Source organism: Petaurus breviceps, unplaced genomic scaffold (assembly GCF_028583685.1).
Source record: "Petaurus breviceps papuanus isolate PSGF00001 unplaced genomic scaffold, PetGlider_PUasm1.0 126, whole genome shotgun sequence".
In the NCBI taxonomy this organism is placed as follows: Eukaryota; Metazoa; Chordata; class Mammalia; order Diprotodontia; family Petauridae; genus Petaurus; species Petaurus breviceps.
The window spans coordinates 25,261,086-25,285,126 of NW_027185655.1; the positions used below are offsets into that span (position 1 = coordinate 25,261,086).

General features: G+C 40.3%; 1 protein-coding gene across 1 annotated transcript in view; it reads left to right on the plus strand.

The window, feature by feature from the left end:
• UNC5C (unc-5 netrin receptor C) overlaps positions 1-22,255 on the plus strand; it is a 423,173-nt gene extending 400,918 nt beyond the window's left edge. The window contains exons 14-17 of the mRNA XM_069094396.1: positions 1,979-2,128; positions 4,217-4,381; positions 16,941-17,119; positions 20,577-22,255. Coding sequence (XP_068950497.1) covers positions 1,979-2,128; positions 4,217-4,381; positions 16,941-17,119; positions 20,577-20,742 — 660 coding nt within the window. The 3' untranslated portion in view covers positions 20,743-22,255. The remainder of the gene's footprint in view (positions 1-1,978; positions 2,129-4,216; positions 4,382-16,940; positions 17,120-20,576) is intronic.
• The last annotated feature ends 1,786 nt before the right edge of the window (positions 22,256-24,041 follow it).

Below are 24,041 nucleotides of genomic sequence, written 5' to 3' on the forward strand. Positions count from 1 at the left end.
ATCCTCCCTTGAGACTGAAAGCACATTATCTGCTTAGTGTGAGCATCAGTCGCTTGCAAATGCTTTTCATCCCCCAGTTCCCTGTATCTTATTTCCTAAGTGCAACAGCAAAGAAAGGCTAAAGGAGACACATCACACCATAGTATAGTAATGTAGAGAAAAGAACATCCAATTAGCAATCACAAGCCATTCTTGTGACAATTACTACTGATGTAACCTCCCTCCTTTTCCCTCTTCCTTTCATCTTCCCTTCCTCTCCTTCCTTCTTTGCTTCCTCCACTTTCTTCCATCCCTCCCTCCTTTTTCTTCCTTACTTTTTCCTTCTTTCCTCCATTCTACCCTTCTTCTCTCCTTCTTTCCCTCCCTCCTTTTCCTCCTTTCCTTCCTTTTTTCTTTCTTCCTATTTCCCTCCATCATTTTCTTCCTTCCTTCCTTCCCTCTTCTTTCTTTACTTCCTTTTTTCCTTCCTGCCTTTTTTCCTACTTTCCTTCATTCTACCCTTCCTCTCTCCTTTCCTTCCTTCTTTCCTTCCTTCCTTCCTTCCTTCCTTCCTTCCTTCCTTCCTTCCTTCCTCCTTGGGGATATCTTGCCCAACTGGATGTACAGAAGCCACTCATGGGCCAATCCCACTGCTGATCAACACAAGAACTTTGTCCTGCTATTTCTGCCCTGAGTTGTTTTGCCCCTTCTTCAGGAGCTTAGCGCGGCCCCTTCCAGCCTACTCCCAAAAGTTCACCATATTGATACCAGACTTACTGCAGCTTTAGCTCTGCTGCCACTTAAGAACTCCTAAGAACAGCCAATCCACTCACCTCAACCCCCTTAGCAGGAACCACTGGTGTGGGCCCTACTCAGGGGAAGTTTTCTTTTATTCTTCTGAAAATGTCTCATGAATCTCTTCCAATAAGTTTGAGAGACCGTAGTATACACAGCATGTGCCCCAGTGTTGTTTCAGTCTAATATAAAACTTTGCATATCCAAAAAGTTGGATGCTAAGAATTTTCTTTTAAATTTACCTTCCTCATTAACTAAGTACTAACTCAAAACCCACTTTTCCTTTCACTTTAAGAGAATGGACCATGTCTTGTTTATTATTACATCTTCAAATCATAGCATAATGTTGATATTGATCTGAATAAATAAATTAATGAATGCCTAAAACCTTTCTATAATGTGTCAGATATTCTTGTCTTAGTAAGTAGACTAATCACAACTCAGCTAAATCAGTCTTTGATGGTTGATAATATTGAAATACCTCAGTATCATCATTATAAACTTCAACTTCCTATAAAACTTACTGAATTTTCTCCAAACATATGGAGAGGGAGTTTTTATTGGCCAAAATATAATAGCAAATTTGCTTTTTTTTCTGTATTCCCCTTTGGCCAGTGAAAAACCTCAGTCTTCCTACACACACACACACACACACACACACACACACACACACACACACACAAAATTAGGAATTAGATGGAACGTGTACTTTCCTTAGGATATACTCTCAAATCTGCTTAAATTTACTTAAACTTACTTAAATTAAGTAACAACATTTATTTTTGAGCTTTTGTTTAAATCCCTGGTATGGGTTATTATTATTTTTTTGGCTTTTTTCTAAAAAAAAAAGCTGGAAGGGACATGGAGTGTGAAGAATCTATTGGCTGAGGGAGGGCTCTGGTCATAGGGCCTAAATGCTCGAGACTTTGCTGTATTCAAATAAACTCCATAACTTCAGGTGACCTTGAGGGAGTCCACTGTTCTTGCATTCTTCTTCTGTAGCAGTGATAGAAGTTAAGGACTCCTGAAGAGATGGAAATATGATCCAATCTCAAAGCTTCTTCTCTACAGAAACTAGCTGACTGTTCATGATGGTAACCTCAATTCTATTTGATCCCAGATTTGGTAGCATTAAGGAATCCACTCGTTTGATGAGAATTGACATGATGCTGACTTTTTTTTTCTCATCTTTGTTTCATTTTAGGAAGTTCTGCAACTAGAGAGACAGATGGGAGGGCAGCTCCTGGAAGAACCCAAGACTCTCCATTTTAAAGGCAGCACCCATAACCTGCGTTTGTCAATTCATGACATAGCCCATTCCCTCTGGAAGAGTAAACTGATTGCCAAGTACCAGGTGAGAGTCCCAAGCAAAAGTGAAGGTGTCAGGACTTGAAAGTGTGAAAAAGTGCAATATCAGAGCCTAGAACTGTATCCCTGCTCCCTCCTCCCCACACCCCATTCCACATTAATCTCTAGGGAGAACACATCTCTGGGAGTTTTGGAGGCTGATTAGGATTTTCAAATTCAAGCTCAAAATGGTGGAAAAATAAAAATTTTCTATGTTTTTAAGAAGAGAGGGAATCTATCGTCCTAACAAGTTTCCCCAGAAATAATTGTAGTGGGTCAACAAATACAGTCTCCAAATGTATTTAATGGGAGGGGGGTGAGGAGGAGGAGGGAGGAAGTACTGTTTATCTTTAAATTGGATGGATTTCAAGCAAGAATGGTCTCTCCATATGATCCAGATTAGACTTCAGTATTGCTAGTTTTGTGATTTCACCTTGAAAGTTGAGAAGGAACCTCAGCATAGAAATTAAAATTGAAGGTTTTTTTTTTAAACCACTATGGGTTAAAGTCAATAAAATAATAGGTTTTAGACTTCTGGATCCCAACCTTATACCATTCATCCTGTGGGTTCTCAGAGGAATTCCCTTCTTACTGAATCAGTTAGACTTCAATAAGCCACAGCACAAACATCCTGATAGCTACAGAAAGTTCAATGAGTTATCATGTGAATTGTATGTGTATGCAAGCCAAAGACCTAGTATTTGCTTATTAATATCAGCCAATGTACATATTTCACTCTAAGGAGATGAAGGGAATTATTTCCTTTTACATTCCTGCCTATATATCTCTATCTATCTATCTATCTATCTATCTATCTAGATATGTGTGTGCATTGTGTGTATATTTCTATACATATATCTATGTGTATATATGTGTGTGTGTATATAAGTACATATCTAATTAGATCTATGTGTATTATATATTTGTATATACATACGTGTATGTATGTATACAAATATACATGTATATAAACATGCATATATACTTATGTATATGTATATACACAAAATCACCAGTAGTCAGTCACCTGTACATTTCTGGATCATTTGCATACTTGAAATAATGACAAATACAATGGGAGAAAGCTTTCATATACTGCATTTTTGCTATTTAATCTGCCTAAATATCAACGTGTTCTTTTTAAAAAAATCTTTCTCATTGAACTACCATCCTTTCTCCTGTCATCTCAGTTCTCCTGAGACATCTTACCCGACATCCAGCACAATGAAATCCAGCAGGTCCCTCCCTTAGACTTAGGCCAATGTCCTATTTCATTGAATAAGAAACACTGGACTAGATCTACAATTTCATCAGTGTAGGGAACCTCTGAAAAGGAATTTTACTCTCTATCCATGGATATCAGGTCTGTGATTTTAGTCTAAAAGATACTACAATTCTTTAAATCAGTCCAACATGTCACTTCCTAGAGAAATGACAAGGTATTTTCCTAACAGCAACTTAAATGTTGTGGGTTTTTTTTTTTATTAGGGCCTACTTATTTTTGTAGGAAAAGTCCTGTTCTGGGGCCTTGTCAATAATATTATTAGTGGTACCTTTTGATGTAAGGTCATAGTGAGTTTTTATTAAGCACTTATCATATGAGAGATGAAGATATATATGTATGAAAGAATATTAAAATATATGTATATGTGTATGTATATATGTGTGTATATATATATATATGTATGTGTGTATGTACATGTATACGGATATGGATGATAGAGAATTAGTCTCAAAGCCAGAAGTTGTTTCAATTCCTTTCTCTGACACATCCTGGCTATATGAGTATAAGCAATACTACAACATATGGAGAAGGTGTTGACCTGCATTAGCAGAAGGAGCTTCCTCCTTCAGGAGCTAAATGAGGAAATAAACACACATCTTGTCTCTATCTACCTCCTCCCCCCCTGTAAGCACACTTCCCCCTTCCCATCATATCAAAATGTCTTTTAACAAACAATATCTTCCAGCTCTATAGAAATGTAAGTTGCTTTATCATTATTAAGTTATTTCTTGATGGATTTTTTGAAACAATTTCCTTTTGTTAGCTTCTGGGAACTTTCATTTCATTTCATCTCATTTGTTTGTCCCATAGGAAATTCCTTTTTATCATATCTGGAGCGGTTGTCAAAGAAATCTCCATTGTACCTTCACCTTGGAAAGATTCAGCCTGACCACAGTGGAGTTAGTTTGTAAGCTCTGCGTGCGGCAGGTAGAGGGAGAAGGCCAGATCTTCCAGCTCTCCTGTACAGTGTCAGAGGTAAACAGGGAAATCGCCACCTCTCACTATAATCCACAGGAGAGAAAGGGGCAGGCTGGAGAGAAGGGATCATCTCTCTGCCTCAGCTGATGCGATATATATGTTCCTTAAAAGGTAGATATGTCAAATCTTTGCAAATAGATACATATTTTAAATATACTGGGGAAGTTAAATTATTTAAAGAAATCCTGTGATAGATCTTTGTACAACAAAGCCTACAAGTGAGAAATACCTGTGGGAATATTCTACACACACACACACACACACACACACACACACACACACACTCACACACACTCACACACACTTACACACACAGTACGTGTATGTATGTATATGTGAAATATAACTTGCTATGCTGACACTCCCCATAATTACCATCTTTTTCTCCTCACTGGCTTTTCCATACTTTCCCCCTTAGTGTTGAGTAGAAAGAGCTCTGTGAGCTTCTCCCTGACTCTTTTTTTTTTTTTAAAGCAATTGGGGTTAAGTAACTTGCTCAAGGTTACACGGCCAGGTGTTTCTGGGTGGGTGCTAAGTGTCTGAGCCCGGATTCGATCCCCAGGTCATCCTGACACTGGGGCCTGTGCTCTTACTCGCTGTGCTACCTGGCCGCCCCCTCCTTGACTCTTTCATACTCCTCTCCCTCCTTAAAAGTGAAGGAAAATGCAAGCTTCATTGGGGACTCTTCTTACTCCCGCTCACATGTCCATAAATGGACAGCAGGCACTTGTGTCTCTTCTCCTCTGGGGATGGGGCGTGCCAATGATAGATATAAAATCTATGCATGGTTTTTCTTGTGTGCATCATCTCAGGTTTTCTTTACTGACATCTTCCCACACTTTGCTTGGCATTTTGTTGATTTACCTTGAATAAAGAATATTTCTCCGTACCCAACAAAGCTTCCTTTATGAGAAGGAAGAAAATGAGGAGAGAATTGCCTCGTTTTAACTCGGTTCCTAAAACCATAGTTCAAAACGGTGTAATCTTTAGAGAAACAAAAATGACCAGCAGTAGATTCTGCACTTCAAACTTTGGGGGTTTTAGAGACTTCATGTCTACACCACTAGCTGAGCCTGTGATCGCCACATGAGACAATTTCAGGAGTGCTACACAGCCAAGTGAAGACACAACCTAGGTTTCTCTGCCCTACACACAGTGACAAATGACACATCAGTTTGCTCATCCTGTCTTCCTCTCTATCCCACATTTAGAGGCTTATCTCCCTTTCCCATATCCCATTGAGGTACAGTCATCTTTTCCTTGTGGAGTTCCATGAGCCTTTTGACTCATAAACCACTTTAGTCACAGCCCCCAGTGACATTCATAAGGAATGATCTTGGTGTCACAATGCCATAGCAACCGCCGAGGCCTTCCGTTGCACAAGCCATATCTCTGAGGCACACAGTATCACCCTGCTGACTTTGGATGGTGTTTTCACTCTTTGGGCCCAGCAGGTCTGCAAAGTTCAATAACCACCCAGCTCCAATGACAACAAAAGCTGCATAATTTCGGAGGGGGAGGAGGGTCATCCTTTTGATGCAAGCTTTCTGTTAGGGGTGCTCATTTGCTGCCAGATGAAAAGGTGGATCAGATGCAGCAACAAATGAAAGGCCTTCAGCCCTCCCCCTCATCACCCTCTCTGCCACCTCTTCACAGAGAAAAGGCAGCTTTGACTAGCAGAGTCATAACTTAAGAATTATCTTTCTTGCTTTAGCATATAAAGACCACTATTTCTTTTGCAAAAGTGACACAGACTTCCCTCCAGATACAGCAGCTGTTCAGAAATGCAAGTGACTTTTTATCCAAGGGAAGTGGACAAACACATTTAAAGGAAGGGGGGGGAAGGCCAGGCTCTGGATGGCTCAGGGGGATTATATGGGGCACTGCTTTTTGCTTCTGGGTCAGTGGTTTGAATCTAGCCATTGTATGAGTTATTTGAATGCAATCTGGGGAGACTAGATGATGAAGCTATGATGTCAAATCCTGATAAACAACTGACTTTTAGGATTTCCAAAGTCCCAATGCTGATGGGAGCTCCTAAGAATGTGTTTAAAGCATACGCATGCAATAAACACTAGGCAAATGGAGGGTAACTGTGCACACCCATTTTTCTTCTAAATAGGACTCTTTTCCAGCATCACACAAATAGTTGGCAGGTGGAATGAACACAAAATTCCAAAGCCAAGATTCCCAGCATAGTGCTGTCATTACTGTAGTTCATATACAAATAAAGGGATCTTAGCAATCACCTAGCTCATTTTTAAAAGTGAATCCTGAGATGCTTTACCAAAAAAAAATAAGTGATTCCAATCTTGGGACAATTCATTTGGCCCAGTAAAATCAAAATGAGTTGTGAAGGGGGTTCCCTGAATAAGGACTGTGAGAAAATCCCTTGGCCTACATGTTTACTTATCTGTAAAAGGCCACAAGTTATTCACCTGTAAAAGGAGAGGGTTGAACAAGATGACCTCCAAAATTCCTTCTAATTTTAGACCTATCATCCTTTGAACAATATTGTTCTCTAACCATGATCAGTAGACATGGGTCAGGGATCCATCCCCCATAGCATCTCACCATGAAACGGGGACCGCCCTGGCATCTCCTTCTGACCTTTTTGTAGAAAAGCCATGCCTCTCCATCCTCAGCAACAAAATCTGGCCTTTGCAAGCAGAACAGCAGCTACTTTGATGGTTAAGCTATGCTGTCTATAGGAAGTGCCCTAGAATGTCCAGACAGGAAGGCACTGTCACCTGTTGCCTCCATGTGTCTTCTTCAATCGTGTTGACAGAAAAAAAAATCAGGGAGGCAATAGAAATAGAAAATGGGTATCTTTTATGACTGGAGCTGGAGTCAGGAAAGAAGCCAATCATGCTGTTCTCCTGTGGAGCCATTCTGTGCACCAGAGGAGAACGATGAATTTGAAAGTCCGTAAAATAAAATCCCACTCCACAACTGCCCATTTGCTATTAACTAGTTTATAGAGCTGAGTCAGGACCATCCTGTAGTGAACAGACAATTATATCACATGGACAATGAACTATGGAGACTGAACACACATAATATAATCAAATATAACTCACAACAAGCATAACTTTATACCCATTTGATGACATGTATTGTCACTATTTTGCTGCAAGGTAATTAGACCATTTGGCAGGTCACTCACAAAAAGGAATGCAATTAACATTTTATACAGTCAAACCGATGTTTTTATTTTCCTGTTTCGGTTTTATTAGTTCAGTATCATTATCCCCAGTTTTTCCTGATAAAACTTAATTACACACATGTCCATCCTACATTACAAAATTCCAAAGGATCATATATCCAGAGCTAGAAAGAGCCTGAGGGGTCATCTAGGTCAATTACCTATTTTTTACAGATGAGAAAAATGAGGTTCAGATGGGGGCAGTGATTTGCCCAAGCCCAAATACATGGAACAAGTGGCCATGCTGGGATTTGTGCCAAAAGTCTTAGACTTTAGATTGGGGCTCTTTCTACTGAACCACACTGCCTCGGGACCTTACTACCATGCAGCTGGAAGGTCTAGCCCCCTACTCCACAGGCCAAGGATTTGTATGCTCTTCCCATGAACTACAAGCCCTCATCCGTGTTCCTCACCCCTTCATCTTCTTGGCACATAGACTTTAGCTTATCTCTGCCCCTGGTCTCTCATTCATTGGAGGACTTGAGACAGTAGAAACTATAAAAATGTTAAATAGTGGGATCATTCTACCCTAAAGGAAAATGACACGATTGCTGTGTTGAGAAAAACCCTAGACAAGGAATTAGAAAAGGGCCCAGTGAGAATGGAGAAAAGAAAGGAGAGAGGAGAGCTAAGTTAGGGCCAAGGGAAAGAAAGGGAAGGGTTCTGCCCATCTCTTCTGACCCAGGCCCCCAGGAACTCCAGAAATGACTTAAAACAGGTTTAAGAGCCAGAGCCAACCTTAGACATAATATGATTTCAAAGAAAATTTTAAAAAATTATTATTATATTTATTTGCATTTCTATGGTGTTTTAAGAGTTAAAAGCCCTTTTCTTTACCACCAACCTGTGAGGGAGGGAGGGAGGGTTCTCATTTTACGGATGCAGAAAGATGTATCAACATCCCTAGTGTGGTCCAGTGAAACCATGCTGGAGCCAGCTCTCCCCTGCTACCACCCCCTACTACCATGTTTGATATTGCCTAAGATACCTTTACTAAGAGACAAGACTTGTGTTAATAAAAGCATAACTAACTTCTTTTATGCATGTACAGTTAGGAAGCCCTGGGTTTCACCATTGTGCCAATAAGTTGGGTTTATGTTCATCTTAGCAGAACAGTGGTGTCCCAACCAATTCTTGTTGTTACATAGGCATAATTAACTTGATTTCCATAAACCTATAGCAAACAGGTTGTCACTCAATTAATGAGTTAATTTATGAACCAGCAAGGGAGTATAATGTGTTATTTATCCACTAAATGGACACCAGCCAAGTGGTTTCAACAAAGTTTATCCAGCCTTCTCTTTTTCCACATTCTTATGTGGACCTTTCTAAGGACTGCCGTATCTCAACTAACTAAAAGTCCATAGACTATTATACTATCTTCCCTCTTATTTCCTCTCCTTGGGCACAGTGGGTACTAGTTCTGAATGCAGTAGTTATCTAGAGGTGAATGAAATAATGGTCCAATTTGGTGAAAAGTTATAGGAACAATTCTACGGTTAACCTAAACCCTGGCACAGTAGAAGCAGCACTGACCCTTGGGTCAGAGAATCTGGGTGCAAATCCCACCCCAGACACTTACTGCCTGTGTGACTTTGGTCGAATCATTTACTCTCCCTGAGGCTAACTATCCTCAAATGTAAAATGAGTGGATTGAAAGATCTAAGAAATCTCCTGTCTTATATCAACCAAATATTCTATGGAGAGAAAAAAGGGTAAAGAAGAAAACAAAGTGCCTACATCCCTTCCAATCAATTCCAACAAATCCTCTTCAGTCCCTTGGATCAGGGAGGGGTGCAATAAGGGAAGAAATATAGGTGTTATGTGTGTATGTATGTATGCATGTTTGTGTGGTGTGTGTGTGTATGCATATGCATGCTTCCTAAACTCTAACCCTGGACAGACCTATGGGAGAGAAAGGGCAAACCTATGGGCTAGACTAGAGACTATAGAGAGAAAAGTTGGTGTCTGTTCCCAGTTTGTTTCTCCTCCATGTTCCATGATAGCTGGCAGACCCCAAAACTCTGGAATTCCCCTTGGCAGTAATGTTCTCCACAATCCTAGTTGGCAGCTTGCATCTCTGCTGCAGGCCTGGATCTCAACTCTCCTTCCCTCTGCTCTCCATCACCACAGGTGATGGGTGATGCCAGTTCAAGTTGGCAACCCAAGAAGTCCCATTCCCAAAGCCAGCTGTCGCCTGGCCACATGGCAGACAGAAGCTTTAGCCTCCCCTGCAGTGTATTTGTGTCTCTCTGTTCTCGATGCCCAAACTGAATGGTGGACCAGAGGAGGGAGAAATAGGGAAATTTAGTGTGCCTTCATGCCCACATGCGCCCCCTTTGCTCCCTGGTGTCTCAATAATCTGTTCCTCCATCAAGACTACCAGCCCTGCCCCACCTCTCCCACATCTAAAAGAGGTGAAATGTCATTATAGAAATATCTGCTTTAAGGAAAGTTAGAGATAATCTAGCCAATATTACTCTTATTTTGCAAATGATGCAACTGTGGTCCCAGGGGCTGTGATTTGGTCAAATTTATAAGTATAGTAAGCAGCAGAGTTGGGTTTTGAACTAAGATAATCTGACTACAAATATAAGACATTTTCTACCATATCACATAGGAATAACCAATTTGGGAAAAGGTAAATTTTGCCTGTATTTGGGAAGTATGGTCAGAGAACCTAGGTTCTGTACCAAACTATGAAAGCATAAGCCATCTGTAGGAACTAAACAGTGTATTTTCTTATGTCACCAAATCTATTGATTCTGCTGTTTCACTCTATGAAAGAAAGAATTAAAAACAGTATTCACTAGAGAAAAACATCTGACCTTCATTTTCCAGAAAATTTCCCACCACTTCCCTGAATATGGGATCTCATTAATAAATGAGCACTTCATTTGACAGTGCAGATGGCAACCCATTCAGGCCTTCCTTCTTACCCTATGCACCTCTTGTCCACATCTGCCCATAAACCTCTCACTGGTGTGCATATATAGGGTTCCTTTATGTAGATTTCTTCACATTAAATGAGTAGCAGTAAAGGAAACAAGACATATTGCTATCAATTTGTTACTTACCCAACCTCCTTTTCTGTTCATACAACATTATGATGAAATTGCTTATGCTTATTATACTCTATAATCTTTCATCGTAACTTGCATTTGTATTATCTGTGCATTACTCTTTGGGTCCCCTACAATTTTAATTCTTGATAGACTGTGATATTCTATGATTTGTAGTCATATAATATCATTGGAAGACTACCAGTGTTGAACAGACTGGACTTTATCTCACGAAGATGGGCCGGGGTGGTAACTAAAACCACTACACAACTTTCCAAATGCAATCTCCCACATCTAAAGTATCATGATCAGGTCTGGATACCATGTTTTAGGAGGCTTATCAATCAATATATGCTAGCAAGAATCCAAAAGAGGGCCACCAGAGTGGGGAAAGACCTCACATTGCTGTCATAGAAAGATCAGAAGGAACTGAGGATGTTGAACCTAGAGAAGAGAGGATTGGAGTGCAGGGGAGTGGGGAGGAGCCTTCTACTTATTTTTATATACTTAAAAGGATGTAAACTGGAAGAGAGATTAGACTCATTCTCTTGGACACCGGGAGTGTAATTAGGGGTAACAGTGAAGATACAAAGAAACACAAACTTCTTAAGGATTTAAACTCTGCAAAAGGGACACTTCTGGAGGTGGTAGCTTCATCATTGTCCACTACACAGCCCTGCCTTTGGAGATCTTCAAGCTAAACCAGATGGCAGCTCGTCAGAAACAGTTGTAGAGGAAATATGGGTTGCACTAAGTGACCATGAATAGAAGTCCTGAAAAGACCTTTAGGACCTTCCAACTCTGCAGTGCTATGAACAGAACTCTGTTCCATATGCCTGGACTGCTACTTTTTGTTATTTCTTCTAATATCATCTTGATTTTGACCTTTGCCCTAAAAAGTCAATAATCTAACAGCACAAACAGGTGACTGAGAGATAACTCCTGCATTGGTAATCTATCATTTCACTTTCATAAAAAAATATTCAAATTCCATACAAATACTCCATATTCTATACAAAAACTAGTTTGGGCAAAAGGGGAGACACATTAAGTATAAGTTGGGGGCTCTAAATACCCTATAACTAAAGCAGCTTTGGAGGGTCCAGACTGTGCCAAGGCAAATTTGAGTCAGTTTCATGGTCTCGTATATAAGAATAGTGTCATGTATTGGTGTCCTTCACACTTTCAGCCTCTGTTGTTTATCGGATCTGCCTATCCATGAAACTTCAGAGGAAAATTAGAGGACATGAAATGATAGTTGTGTTCTGTGCTGTGTCCATTTCAACCCTTTTTCTGTCTGCTTTCATCATTTCCATAAAGCCTGGAGAGTGAGTAACCATATTGAGGACTATGAATTCTTCTGGATAACTGCAGGGCAAGTAGAGAGATGGCCCTAGAGAGTTACTGATTCTGCAGAGTCCTGAGAATAAAAGCTATTGCCCATAACATCTGGTTGGATATTTATTGGGTGTAAAATTATATATTCATCCAAGGAAAGCATAATACCAAAGACAGATGGTACAGCCACAATCATAAACAATTATTGTAATAAGTACTGGATTTAATAGTCTCTCATTTTACCTTCCAAATAAGTGGAAGAAGTAATGGTCATCTTTAATAAAACTCAAGTACATTGTGCCATCAATAACCATTGCTGTATCAGTTATTGAGACCAGGAAGGATGCCTTACCTTGTTACTAATATTATTAGAACTAGATAGTATAAGGATTGAATACTTTGACTTGCAAGGACCTATGATCTTTTTCCCATTCCTACTCAGGAGTGTGTCAACTACGTCCTTGACCTTTTGTCATAGTTTAGATGCTCAAGAGGAGGTAGATGAGTGGTATAATGGGTAGAGCACTGAACCAGGAGTCAGGAAGATCTGAGTTCTAAAATGTATGATCCTGGGCAAGTCACATAACCTCTCTCAGTCTCAATTTCCTCATATGTAAAATGAGGATAATAATAGGGGATATAGTAAGGATAAATCTTAGCATTCTATATAAATGCTATTTTACAAATAAATGAATTTCATTCATTGATTATGGTGTGCTGGTGATCTTAGATTCTCAGAGGCTATGACAATGGTGCAAACTTTAACAGATTCTATAGGGTAGAAAGGCTTTGAGTAAGAGCTATATAATAAACCCTATATTTGTCTTTTAAAAAATTGTTATTGTAGGGACAGCTAGGAGGTGCAGTGAATAGAGTACCAGCCCTGGAGTCAGGAGGACCTAAGTTCAAATCCAGCCTCAGGCACTTAACACTTACTACTTGTGTGACCTTGGGCAAGTCACTTAACGCCAATTGCCCTGTCTTCCCCCCTCCAAAAAGCAGAGAGAGAGAAAGAGAGAGAGAGAGAGAGAGAGAGAGAGAGAGAGAGAGAGAGAGAGAAGAAGAAATTGTTATTGTTTTGAGTCCTTTATTCTTGAAGAGGACCTTGACATTAGGAAGATGGTGGCGTGATTTGCAAGTGAATTGGATTTAAGTGAGGAAGGGCTATGCAAGGTCACCAGCCTAACTTTCTCCTCTGGAGCCCTCTGGGTCCAGTAGTAAGACATAGATTAGGATGACCCTAAATGCCACCTTCATTCAAGAATTAAGTTAGCTGAGTGTAGAGAGGTTCAACACCACATTGGCCCTCAGCTGATGACTTTTGATTAAAGTATAGAGGAGGTGTGATATGCAGGTAATCAGAGGAATAACCTAGTGAAATGAGATCTTTCAGGAATGAAACATTGACTAATCACAGATTAGTATCATTTTCCTAATATCATTTTCTTAATCTCCTATGTAAGGATTCTGACACATATCAAAATTTTAAAATCCCAGTTGTGTTAGAGCTTTAAAACAAACAAACAAAATCATGAAATGGCCCTTGGCCATAGAATGTGCCAGATTTGGGATCAAGGATCTGGGTACTGTGACCAGGACCAACAATGCTCTGAATATTAGTACAAAAATTAGTTTTCCTCCATGCAGCAAAGTGGCCACTACACAGCACGAGTCTATAACCAGCAAAACAGAGTGTTGGCTAAAGCTTTACAAACGAAGCTCAGATTTGCAAAGTCAACACTAGACCCACTGGCTCCTTCAATTCCCACCACAGGGAATAACTCAGAATGCCCTTGGTAGTGGCTGCTGCTGGTCCAGGTCTGCTCTGAAGGTGTTGGCAGGGAGAGTTTCACAGAACAGCCTTAGCAACACACCATTAACTATGCCCTAGGTTTCTCTGCTGCTGGACATGAATCTCTCTTGTTTTTCCTCCAGCAACTAATGTTGAACACCCAGGAGTTATCCACTTTAAAGTCGATTCAATTGATTTTCTTATATTGCTTTAATAGTTCCCAGACATTTGCTTTTGCCTTCTTGATCCATAAGATGTAATGACTAGATTGTCTCCTGTTTTCTCCTGCAGATGAGAGGCAGAATTTTCACTGATGCTCTTTTGAGGGCTGAATATACTTAAAGGAGGAATGTACGGTTTCACTGGTAGAAACTAGCTTTGTAGGTAGACGACATCTTTATCAATTCATTCATTCTTTTCTGATAGTGGTCTCCTATGTTTTCTGCTTCCCCAAAAAGAAAAAAAATCAGGCTTATTTTAATATCATTTGAATTATATAGGAATCATCTAATCCACCCCACTAACATTGCAGATGAAAAAGCTCAGTTTGAAGAAAGAGAAGTGACTTATTCTCAAGTTACACATATATTCAGTAGCAGGGTCAAAATGTAAATTGATTCCTTCTAGCTCCAAATCCTGTGCTGCTTTTCCTCCAATGTGCTGCCTTCTCATATGGTCCCTATCATTCAATTCAATTCAGAAAACATCACTGAGTGCCTCCTACTTGCCCTAGTATTACAAGCAAATGGGTTTAGTTGATAGAGAGCTGAAAAGACCTGGGGTCAAGTCTCACCTTTGACACAAACTTCTTGGGGGACCCTGGGCAAGTCCCAATCTTGCAATATTCTGGGTAACAATTAGAGATTCTAAATTTCAGGGAAGGTTATGACCTTCATGGGTAGATAGGATTTCCTTTTTCTTTTCTTTTTTTTTTTTGTTTTAAGCAATCGGGGTTAAGTAACTTGTTCAAGGTTACACAGCCAGTTATTTCTGGGTGTGGTGCTAAGTATCTGAGCCCGGATTTGATCCCCAGGTTATCCCAACACTGGAGCCGGTGCTCTTACTCGCTGTGCTACCTGGCTGCCTAAGATGGGATTTTCTTATCTGAAAATCTGCCATACTAAAGAAACCTTAAGTCCAGTACCCCTCCCCAACTCTCCTAAGTGTAAGATACTGAACTAAGTGGCAGGAATAGAGACACAAAGACCAAAACAAAGAAATCTCTGCTCTCAAGCAACTTACATTCTACAGGGCATCTGGGGGTGTTGGGAACACAACTTGTACAAAAGTAAATAAGTCCAGAGTAATCCAAAGTAAATATAAGTGGGAGAAAGTAGAGGAAGGGGAGGACCAAAGAGGTCCCAGGTGGATGTAGGAACTGAAGTGAGCTTGGAAGGAAGCCAGGGATTCTGAGCAGTGGAAGTGGGGAGGGAAAGTGTTCCAGGCAAGGGGAAGCACCTGGGGGAAGGGACAGAAGCAGAAAAGCAAATGTCAAGCATTTCATTCAGCAGCAGCCAAGTTGGGGTACAAGAGGTGACCTATGTTGCCATTTCCCCACTGGTTTTCTCCTTTGCATTAGACATTCTCCAACAGACCCACCCGACTTCTAGAAGTTAAATGGCAGCTCTGTTCTTTCTCAGGGTGCTGTTGTGGCCCTTCCCCTGGAAATCTGACTCTTTAAAAGAGTTACTATTACTCCTTTTCCTGCTCATTCCTGAAGGACCACTTTGCAAAACAGGATTTGAGCTGTTCCAGAGCTTTTTATCTTAGAATCATTTTCTATAAGAACTAATAAATCCACAGACTAGGCAAAGTTATTGCCCAAATGCAGCTATCCCTTCCTGTCACAGGGGTTAAGGGCATGGCACTCCCGTGATCTGGAAGATCTGCAGAAAATTTTTGGCTTTCTCTTCATACCAGAGATGGTATTAAAAGATAAAATATGTTGATGTTATACAATACTTTACATATATTTTATGAATTTATGAGTTTCTAAACTTTTCCCGTGTTGTCTGCTGGCCTTCACGTGTTATCTCTGGTTTCTCAAAATTCTCCCACATTTCCCATTTTATTTCTTATGCCAGCCTGTGATATATTGAAATTGCAATGGGGAAAGTCATGATGTGGAAGGAATAACTGTATTTCTGATGATTTAAGTAGAGGGACTGGATCTGTGATTTCATTGACATAGGGAACTCCCAGTGAGGAAACTCCTTCTACCAAGACAGGCCAGCACTTTCTCTCTGAAATTATAGGCTTAGAGATTAGACTGAAGGACACTGAGAATTTAAGTGATTTACCCACAGTCATAGTCACTATGTGTCAGTGGCGAGATTTGAATGCAAGTCTTAAGCCAATTGCTGACTAAAGAGAATACTTGTGCCTGGGTCTGGAATATGGTAGCCACTTACTAAATAGTAGATGACGGTCATTCATTACTTACTTTCCTGCAGAAAATACATTACATAGGAAAACAGAATTAGAGGCCAAGGTCATCTAGTCCAAATCAATAGTAATTTTCTATGATATCCCTCACAAATAGTCATTCACTTTCTGCTTGAAGATCTCCAATGATTCCAAGCCCACATTGATTCTAATTGTTCAAAATAGTTTCTTACCTTAAGCTTAAATTGACCTTTCAACATTTCATTGCTCCTAATAATTACACCACCACATGACAAACAGCCCTTCTGACATCTGACTCTGGCTATCATGTTCTCACTTCTTACCTCCTATTATTCCTGATAAACTTTCTACTTCCTTCAGCTGATCTTCAGTTAGTCTGGTCTTTAGTCTCCTCTCCATTGTCACTCCTCATACTCTGGAGTCTTTCCAGTTTGCCAATATTATTTCTAAAAGGTGTTGCCTATAACTGAAAACATTCCAGTTGTAGTCTGACCAGGACAAATACATGAAGTTATTCCTTCCCTCCCTGGAAGTTAATATCTCTATTGATATAGATTAATATTAAATTAATTTAATATCCTCTATCACTCCCCCCAAACCAACCAAACTTTTCACAGCCTGTTCTTGTGTGATTTATTTTTGAACCTTAATGTTGAACTTTACATTTACAGTTATTTAATGCATTGATTAAATATTGATTGCCATTTGTTTTCCAAATAACAATGCTGTGTTGTTTTCTCTACTGAAACACAGGAACCTACCGGCATTGACTTTCCTCTGCTGGACCCAGCAAGTACCATTACCACCATCACAGGACCCAATGCTTTCAGTATCCCTCTCCCTATTCGGCAGAAGCTCTGCAGCAGCCTTGATGCCCCACAGACCAGAGGTCATGACTGGAGGATGCTAGCCCACAAACTGAAACTGGACAGGTATGCATAACCATTTAGTCATGCTCAGCAACACCTAGAGAGGAAGAAGCTTTTCAGTAAGACAACAAAGGGTATGTTTTGGCTCACACTTTTCCTTTTCCTTGAAAAGTTCCTCCCCACCCCCCATCTTCTTTGACTGTTGAATCACTACTCATTCTTCAAAGCCTTCCTTTATCAAAAGTTGCCTCTGTGTGTGTCTATGTGTGTGTACGCTCTCTCACCACTTACCACTAACCACTCAGTTTCTCAACCTGCTCACTCAGTCACAAACAAAGAGTGTCATACCCTTTACTTATCTTGTAATCACCTAGAAATATAATAACTCCAAGTTCAAGAATTCCCAAATCCCCTTTTCTGACATTGTTTATTGGCTTTTCATCTGTCTGTCTTCTTCCCTTCACCAAAACCTGCCCTTCACCCACATCGTGATTTTCAATCCCTGAAACCTTAGTTCTCTCCCAGACCATCAACCCCTCCACTAACCTCTGTCTTCTCTCCATCTTGACCCTTTAGTGAACCAGTTCACTCCTAATGCTGTCCCTCTTTGGTCCTTAACCCCCTTCTCATGTAACTGATTGTGCCCTGTCACGTCTTGGCCTTGGATCACTCCCATCATCACTGCCTTCATTGTTATACAAATTTTGTTGAAGGAAGGTGGAGAAAATAACAAAATTGTTCTGATTAAGTCTACTAGAAATACATATTGTACAGCCTCAACTGAGCCTTTCCTCCCATAAAGCAATCCTCCCTTAAACTCATTATCCAATCTCCACAGAAGCTCTTCCAAACCTTTTCTGTTGTTATTGTTCTTCTGTCATTAGGTTGTGTCGGACCCTTATCCCTCCTAACACCTTCCATGGCATACCCCCAACCTCTCAGATTAGAGACTTGCCTCATATTTTACAGTAAAATTTGAGGTAATTGACTGAAGGTTCCTCTTCCTCATATCATATCATTCACATGCTTTCTGACACTATCTTCTCCTTCGCCTGAGACTAACTCTTCTATGTGTACAATCTCATTCCATTCTGTCTCCTCCAACAGACTGACCCCTCTGTCATCCCCACTCTTTTACTTATTTTTAATCTATCCCTGTCTCCTGGCTCCTTCCCTACTTCCTACAAATATCTCCCATATCCTCAAAAAATCCTCACTTGCCCACTTGATCTGTCCTTGCTAACTAGTCTTGTGTCTCTTATACCCTTTGTGGTAGAACTCCTTGAAATGACCCTCTGCAATGGGTGCGTCTATTTTGTGTCATGTCATGCCCTTCTTTATCCCAGATTCTGACCTTATCATTCCACTGCAACCACCATCTCCAAAGTCACCAACAATCTAATATTTGTCAAATCCAATGGCCTTTTCTCAATTCTTATTTCCCTTGACCTCTCTGCAGCCTTTGACAGTGGATCCCTCTATTCTCCTTGGTACTCTATTCTTTCTAGTTTTTTGGGACATCATTCTCTCCTGATTCTTCTCCTACCTCTCACACTTTCCTTCTCAGTCTCCTTTGCTGAATCCTCATCCAGGTCATGCCCCTCTAATCACAGGATTCCATCTCAGGCCTTTTTCTCTTCTCCCTCTATACTACTTCACTTGGATGACCTTTTGATCTCCCATGGATTTGACTACCATCTCTATGTGAATGATTCTCAAATATCTATCCTGCCTTAACCTCTCTGCTAACCTCCAGACTTGCATCTTTAACTGCCTTCCAGACATCTCAAACTAGATGTCAAGTAGACATCCTCCTGTTTTCCCTATTACTGCTGAAGGCAACACCATCCTCTCAGTCTCTCAGGCTCACAAACTAGGCATCCTCCTTGACTCCTCACCCCCCCATAGCCAATCTGTTGCCAAAGTTTGTTGATTTAATCTTTGCAGCATCTCTCAACTATGCCCACTTCTCTTCTTTAACATTGCCACCATTCTAGTGCAGGCTCTTATTACCACACACCTGGACTACTGCAATAGCCTGCTGGTGAGTCTGCCTGTCTCAGGTCTCTCCCCACCACAATCCATCCTCTATTCAGTAATTTGAGTGATTTTCCTAAAGCACAGGTCTGACTATGTCACTACCCTACTCAATAAACTTCAATGGCTCTCTATCACCTCCAGAATCAAATACAAAATCTGTTTGATATTCAAAGCCCTTGTTAACCTAGCTGCCCTTCCCTAATCTTTCCCCATTTAATAATCTCACATATCATTTTCTTTGTGGTATAAGTATCATATAATATTGCTTTACACAATTACCTTCAGTGGTGCCTTGCTGCCTTAGTAGTCTGCTCTCCTTTAAATCAAGGGCCATAAGTTTTCTAAACATTATATTTATTCTAGTACAAAGTGTGAAAATATACTTGAGAAACATGGATTATACTGTATTTTGTTACATTCAATTCATTGTACTCTATTAACATGTAGAAAGAAGACTTGTGTTCATTCACCTTAGGCAAATATGCCTAGAGCCATTGTAGAGGGGTAGGGGGATTAATGTCCCTTCCTGTTCTAGCCATTAATCAAAGTAGTGTTGGGTAATTCCTTATGTTTCATCATCAATTATAATACTTATTTTGACAATAACATTTTATAATTTACAAATATTTAGTCTCACGACACATAGGCAGTGTTATACAATGAACAGAGAGTTGGTCTCAAAGCCAAGAATGCCTGGTCTCAGATTCTGTCTCTGAAACGCCCTGACTTTGTGACCCTGGTAAAGTCACTTGGCTTCTCAGCACTCTGGACAGCTCTTTGATTTTCAGAGAAGTTGCTCTTCACTAGCATGTCCCTCCTCCAGTGAAATCCCGGGTTGAGTCCCGATCTCTAACTTTATACTAACCCTTTGAGGTTAGAGGTGCTAGTGCAGTATGCTCATTTTTTTTTCATATGAGTAGACTGAGGAGCAGAGAAGTGAAAGATTTGCCCACAATCCCCCAGCTAGACTGAGGCTTCTGACATAAAGACCAGTTTTCTTTTTCCTGCATCAAGATGAGCCAACAAAGGTTACCCATTTCTTCAGAGCTTTCCTAGTTGTTGTTACCGTGTAATGACGATATGATTTCTAGTGGGATAAAACCAAGTGGGGAAAATCTATGCATGCTCAAAGGGCTGCCCCCTCCCCATTCCACAGTATAACTCCAGTATAACACTAGGAAGAAAATTTAAAAGCTTCTTCTAAGGTATTGACCATAGATAGCCATTCTTGACTCCTAAAGTGACTTACTCAGGACTGAGATGGACTCTGTTTATAAATCACTACTTCTGGCTGGTGCTGATCCAATTAAGTTCTGCCTGTAGTTACAGAGAGAGTGGGCACAGCTGACTGATTGTGCTTTCTCAAATATAGTCCAGATGCTTAGAAGGTTAGTGAGGGAGCGTATGTGGGTGGGAATGCAGTTGGACAGCCAACCTGTACATTATACCATTCAGAATGTTTTCCTGTTCTCTATTACAGATACTTGAATTATTTTGCAACAAAATCAAGTCCTACTGGAGTGATCCTGGATCTCTGGGAAGCCCAGAACTTCCCAGATGGCAACCTAAGCATGCTGGCAGCAGTCTTGGAAGAAATGGGAAGACATGAAACAGTAGTGTCTTTGGCGGCGGAAGGACAATATTAAACCAGCCCAAAACTGAAGAGGAAGGAGGAAAATGCATAGGGAGTCTGATGGCTGGCCTGTAGGCCACGATTGAGAAAGAAAATACAAGCCAGACCAGACCAAGGAGCTTCACAGGGAGATTTCAGTGAGATAAAGAGAAAAAAAAATCCAACCAGAAACAGCCAATTTTCATTCCCACTTTACTTGTACGTTATCACAGGAGTTCAGAGAAAAGATGTGTAAAGTTGTACCTTCAATATAGAAATCAACCTAACTTTCCTCTTAATTGGGTTGTGCGCTGCATGGTACAGGATTTTACAGTTTCCTAGGAAACGGTTTTTATTGCTATCCAGATATATTGGATAAACTTTCTTACCAGACCCAGTTTCTATGAACATTGTTTACATCAGATTTGGACAGGGATAAGGACACCGTTCATGGCTCTTTCTATTTTTGTTTAAACCATTTGAAGCTGAAGCTGTGGACGCTTTGTTGTGTCTCTTTCAGATTAGCAATTTACAGAGAAACCCCAGACTTTTGTTATAAATCTTGTGCATCAGCCGTCTAGGATAATCCTCCCATTGTCGTTCTGTTTCCAAGGCCTTGTTGTAGAACCCAAGCGTGACCATTTGTATCTGGAAAGTGGATAATCTTGAGCGGAAAGCAGGCATGATTAAGACTCCTTGTTCCCTGCGGGCTCTATCTCATCCCTTTTTGGAATAAACTGTAGGCTCACAGGGAAGATAGTGACTCATTTCAAAGGACAAAAAAAAGCCCCTCCTCACAATGTGTGTGTTTGTGATATGCAATTTGGAGTGGTTTAAAAAAGTATCATGATTATAATCATTATTATTATTAATTATTAGTATCTATTAGCATTTACAAGTACTCTAGTACAAGGATTTACTTTTAATTATTTCTGTTTTTGTCTACAGTGGCAATAGGCATGAGTGTTGACTAGACATGATCTTCTCAAGCCTTCTCAGTCACTAAACCTTTTAAGCCTTTTACCTATCCCAATCCTTCAACCCCTGGAACATAGTAATGTTTGCCTCTGGTCATGCCTGATCCTTCAGCCTGGTCAGAGGAAGCTACCTGCCATTGCTGCTCAGACCCGTAAGTGCTCTGTTTGGAGGCCATTCCCAGCCCAGGGAGGATGATATCAAGTGTGGGGCTCCCAGCTCTTCTCATGCCATCCTGTCTCCCCCAAAAATGGCAGAAAAGAGAGCCAAGGTCCATGGATGTGGAGGTGAGAGGCAAGTTCTGTTCACTCTGCCTCTGATGACCTGTGTGACCTTGAACAAATCACTTAACTTTCCTGAACCACAGTTTCTTCATCTATAGAATATGAGTGTTAGACTGAATTTGTTCCCTTGACTAATCGGAGTGATCATCTGATATTCAAAGGATGGGCCTCACGGTCCATCAGCCTTTTCCCTACAAATTACCCTCTGTCACTTTACAAACACCCCTCATATAAGAGATATTTGTCCCAGTAAATTATTCCTGTTTAATATATTGTATTTGATTGGCTTTCCAGTCTTGATTGAGTGTTATTGTGACACACGTTTTAACTACTATAAGGAATTTGACAGAAATAGCATTGCTGTCTTTTAAGGCAAGTTTCAAATTTCATGAACTAGCTGCAAAACTTTCTGTGTGTGTGTGTGTGTGTGTGTGTGTGTGTGTGTGTGTGTATTTCTTACCAATGCTAGACCTCTTTCACTAGTTCTCTTTTCAGTGAACTTTAGGTTTGAATTTTTTCCCTCTAAAACTCATTTTGATGACATTTTGGTGACATTTCTATGGGATATTTTCTTTGTTTAAAACAATAACGAAGTAAACATACAATGTGTTGATCCATGGAGACCAGCAAGCAGAAGCTGTTCCCTGGCAAACTCAATTCTGATATTTCTTCCATTTTCTCCCATATTCTCATAGCTATCACAGGCCTTTTGTTTTTAACACAGAAACTCAATTCATCCAGCAGGTGGGGAGAGATCGCTCAGTAGACCCTAGTAACCAAACCAATATTTGAATGATAAGCATGCATGTTCATGAATTATTACCTTCAAAGCATGGCTGTGGTTCAGCATTGGACAGGCGTCCTGGTCGCTGGTCAGATTGTATTTAGAATCTCCTAGTTCTAAACCTTCATACTTTCTTCTCTACATTCCATGTGTCCTCTCTCTTATTTTTGCAATTTATAACAATTTCCACACATTTAGGAGCATACATTTTAAGTTTAAAGAGGCCCTAGTCTGGTCCCATCATTTTTCTGATGCTGAAACTTAGGTGCAAGGAAGACACAAGTGATTTGCCCCAGGGTTACCCAGGAAGTAGGTGGCTGAGCTAGAATTTTAATGGAGGTTTTTGGACTCCAAACCCAGCCCATTTCTTACTATACCACATTGCCTTCCTATCTTGACTCTTCTCTTGGCAGCCTCTTTTTGCTTTGTAGCTTTCTGTTGTGTTTAGCACTTCAGTTTGGGACACTAATGTTTTTGCACTGGTTTTTCATCTCAAAGCTACTGCAACTGGAAGTATGATCTTCACTCTGATGTCTCATGCCCCAGACCAAGAACAAGAACTTTGCATTGCAAAGTAAGGAACTGAGAATAAATCTAACCATTCTGTAGAGAATTCTTCTATCTACACCAGAAATGCTTAAAAAAGAATCAGAACTGAAAGAAGCCTTCAGGTTTAGACTGACTTTATCTTGTGGCTAAAATTCTTGGGGGGGGAGGCAGGTGTAGGTCAAGAAAGTGAAGAGAAGAGATGAAACTCAGCCCAAATGTATGTTCTGTTATTCAGAGGAAAGGCCTACTCTGTATTCCCTGGATATTTATGACAGTTCCAACAGAAACCTTTTACATTGCCCAATTATAAGATTAATTCAGCTCTTTCCATCACTTGAACTAAATCAAATTAGTTCCTGCATCAGTTTCCATCTCCACATGAAAACTGAAATGGAGAAGCAACACAAATGTCTCTGGATATTTCTTTTAAAAGAAACAAAAAGTTTTGCCTAAGATGCCAGGAAAATAGCATTTTCTACCAGGAGACCTTCCCATAAAGTAAGATTGACCTTCTCTTTCAGGATCCTGCCATTAACTCTCACTTCTTCTGTCATTAGATTATAGACAGAAGCAGCAGGTGTCATTTGTGTGAGAGAAAGAGAGAGAGAGAAAGAAAGAAAGAAAGAAAGAAAGAAAGAAAGAAAGAAAGAAAGAAAGAAAGAAAGAAAGAAAGAAAGAAAGAAAGAAAGAAAGAAAGGAAGGAAGGAAGGAAGGAAGGAAGGAAGGAAGGAAGGAAGGAAG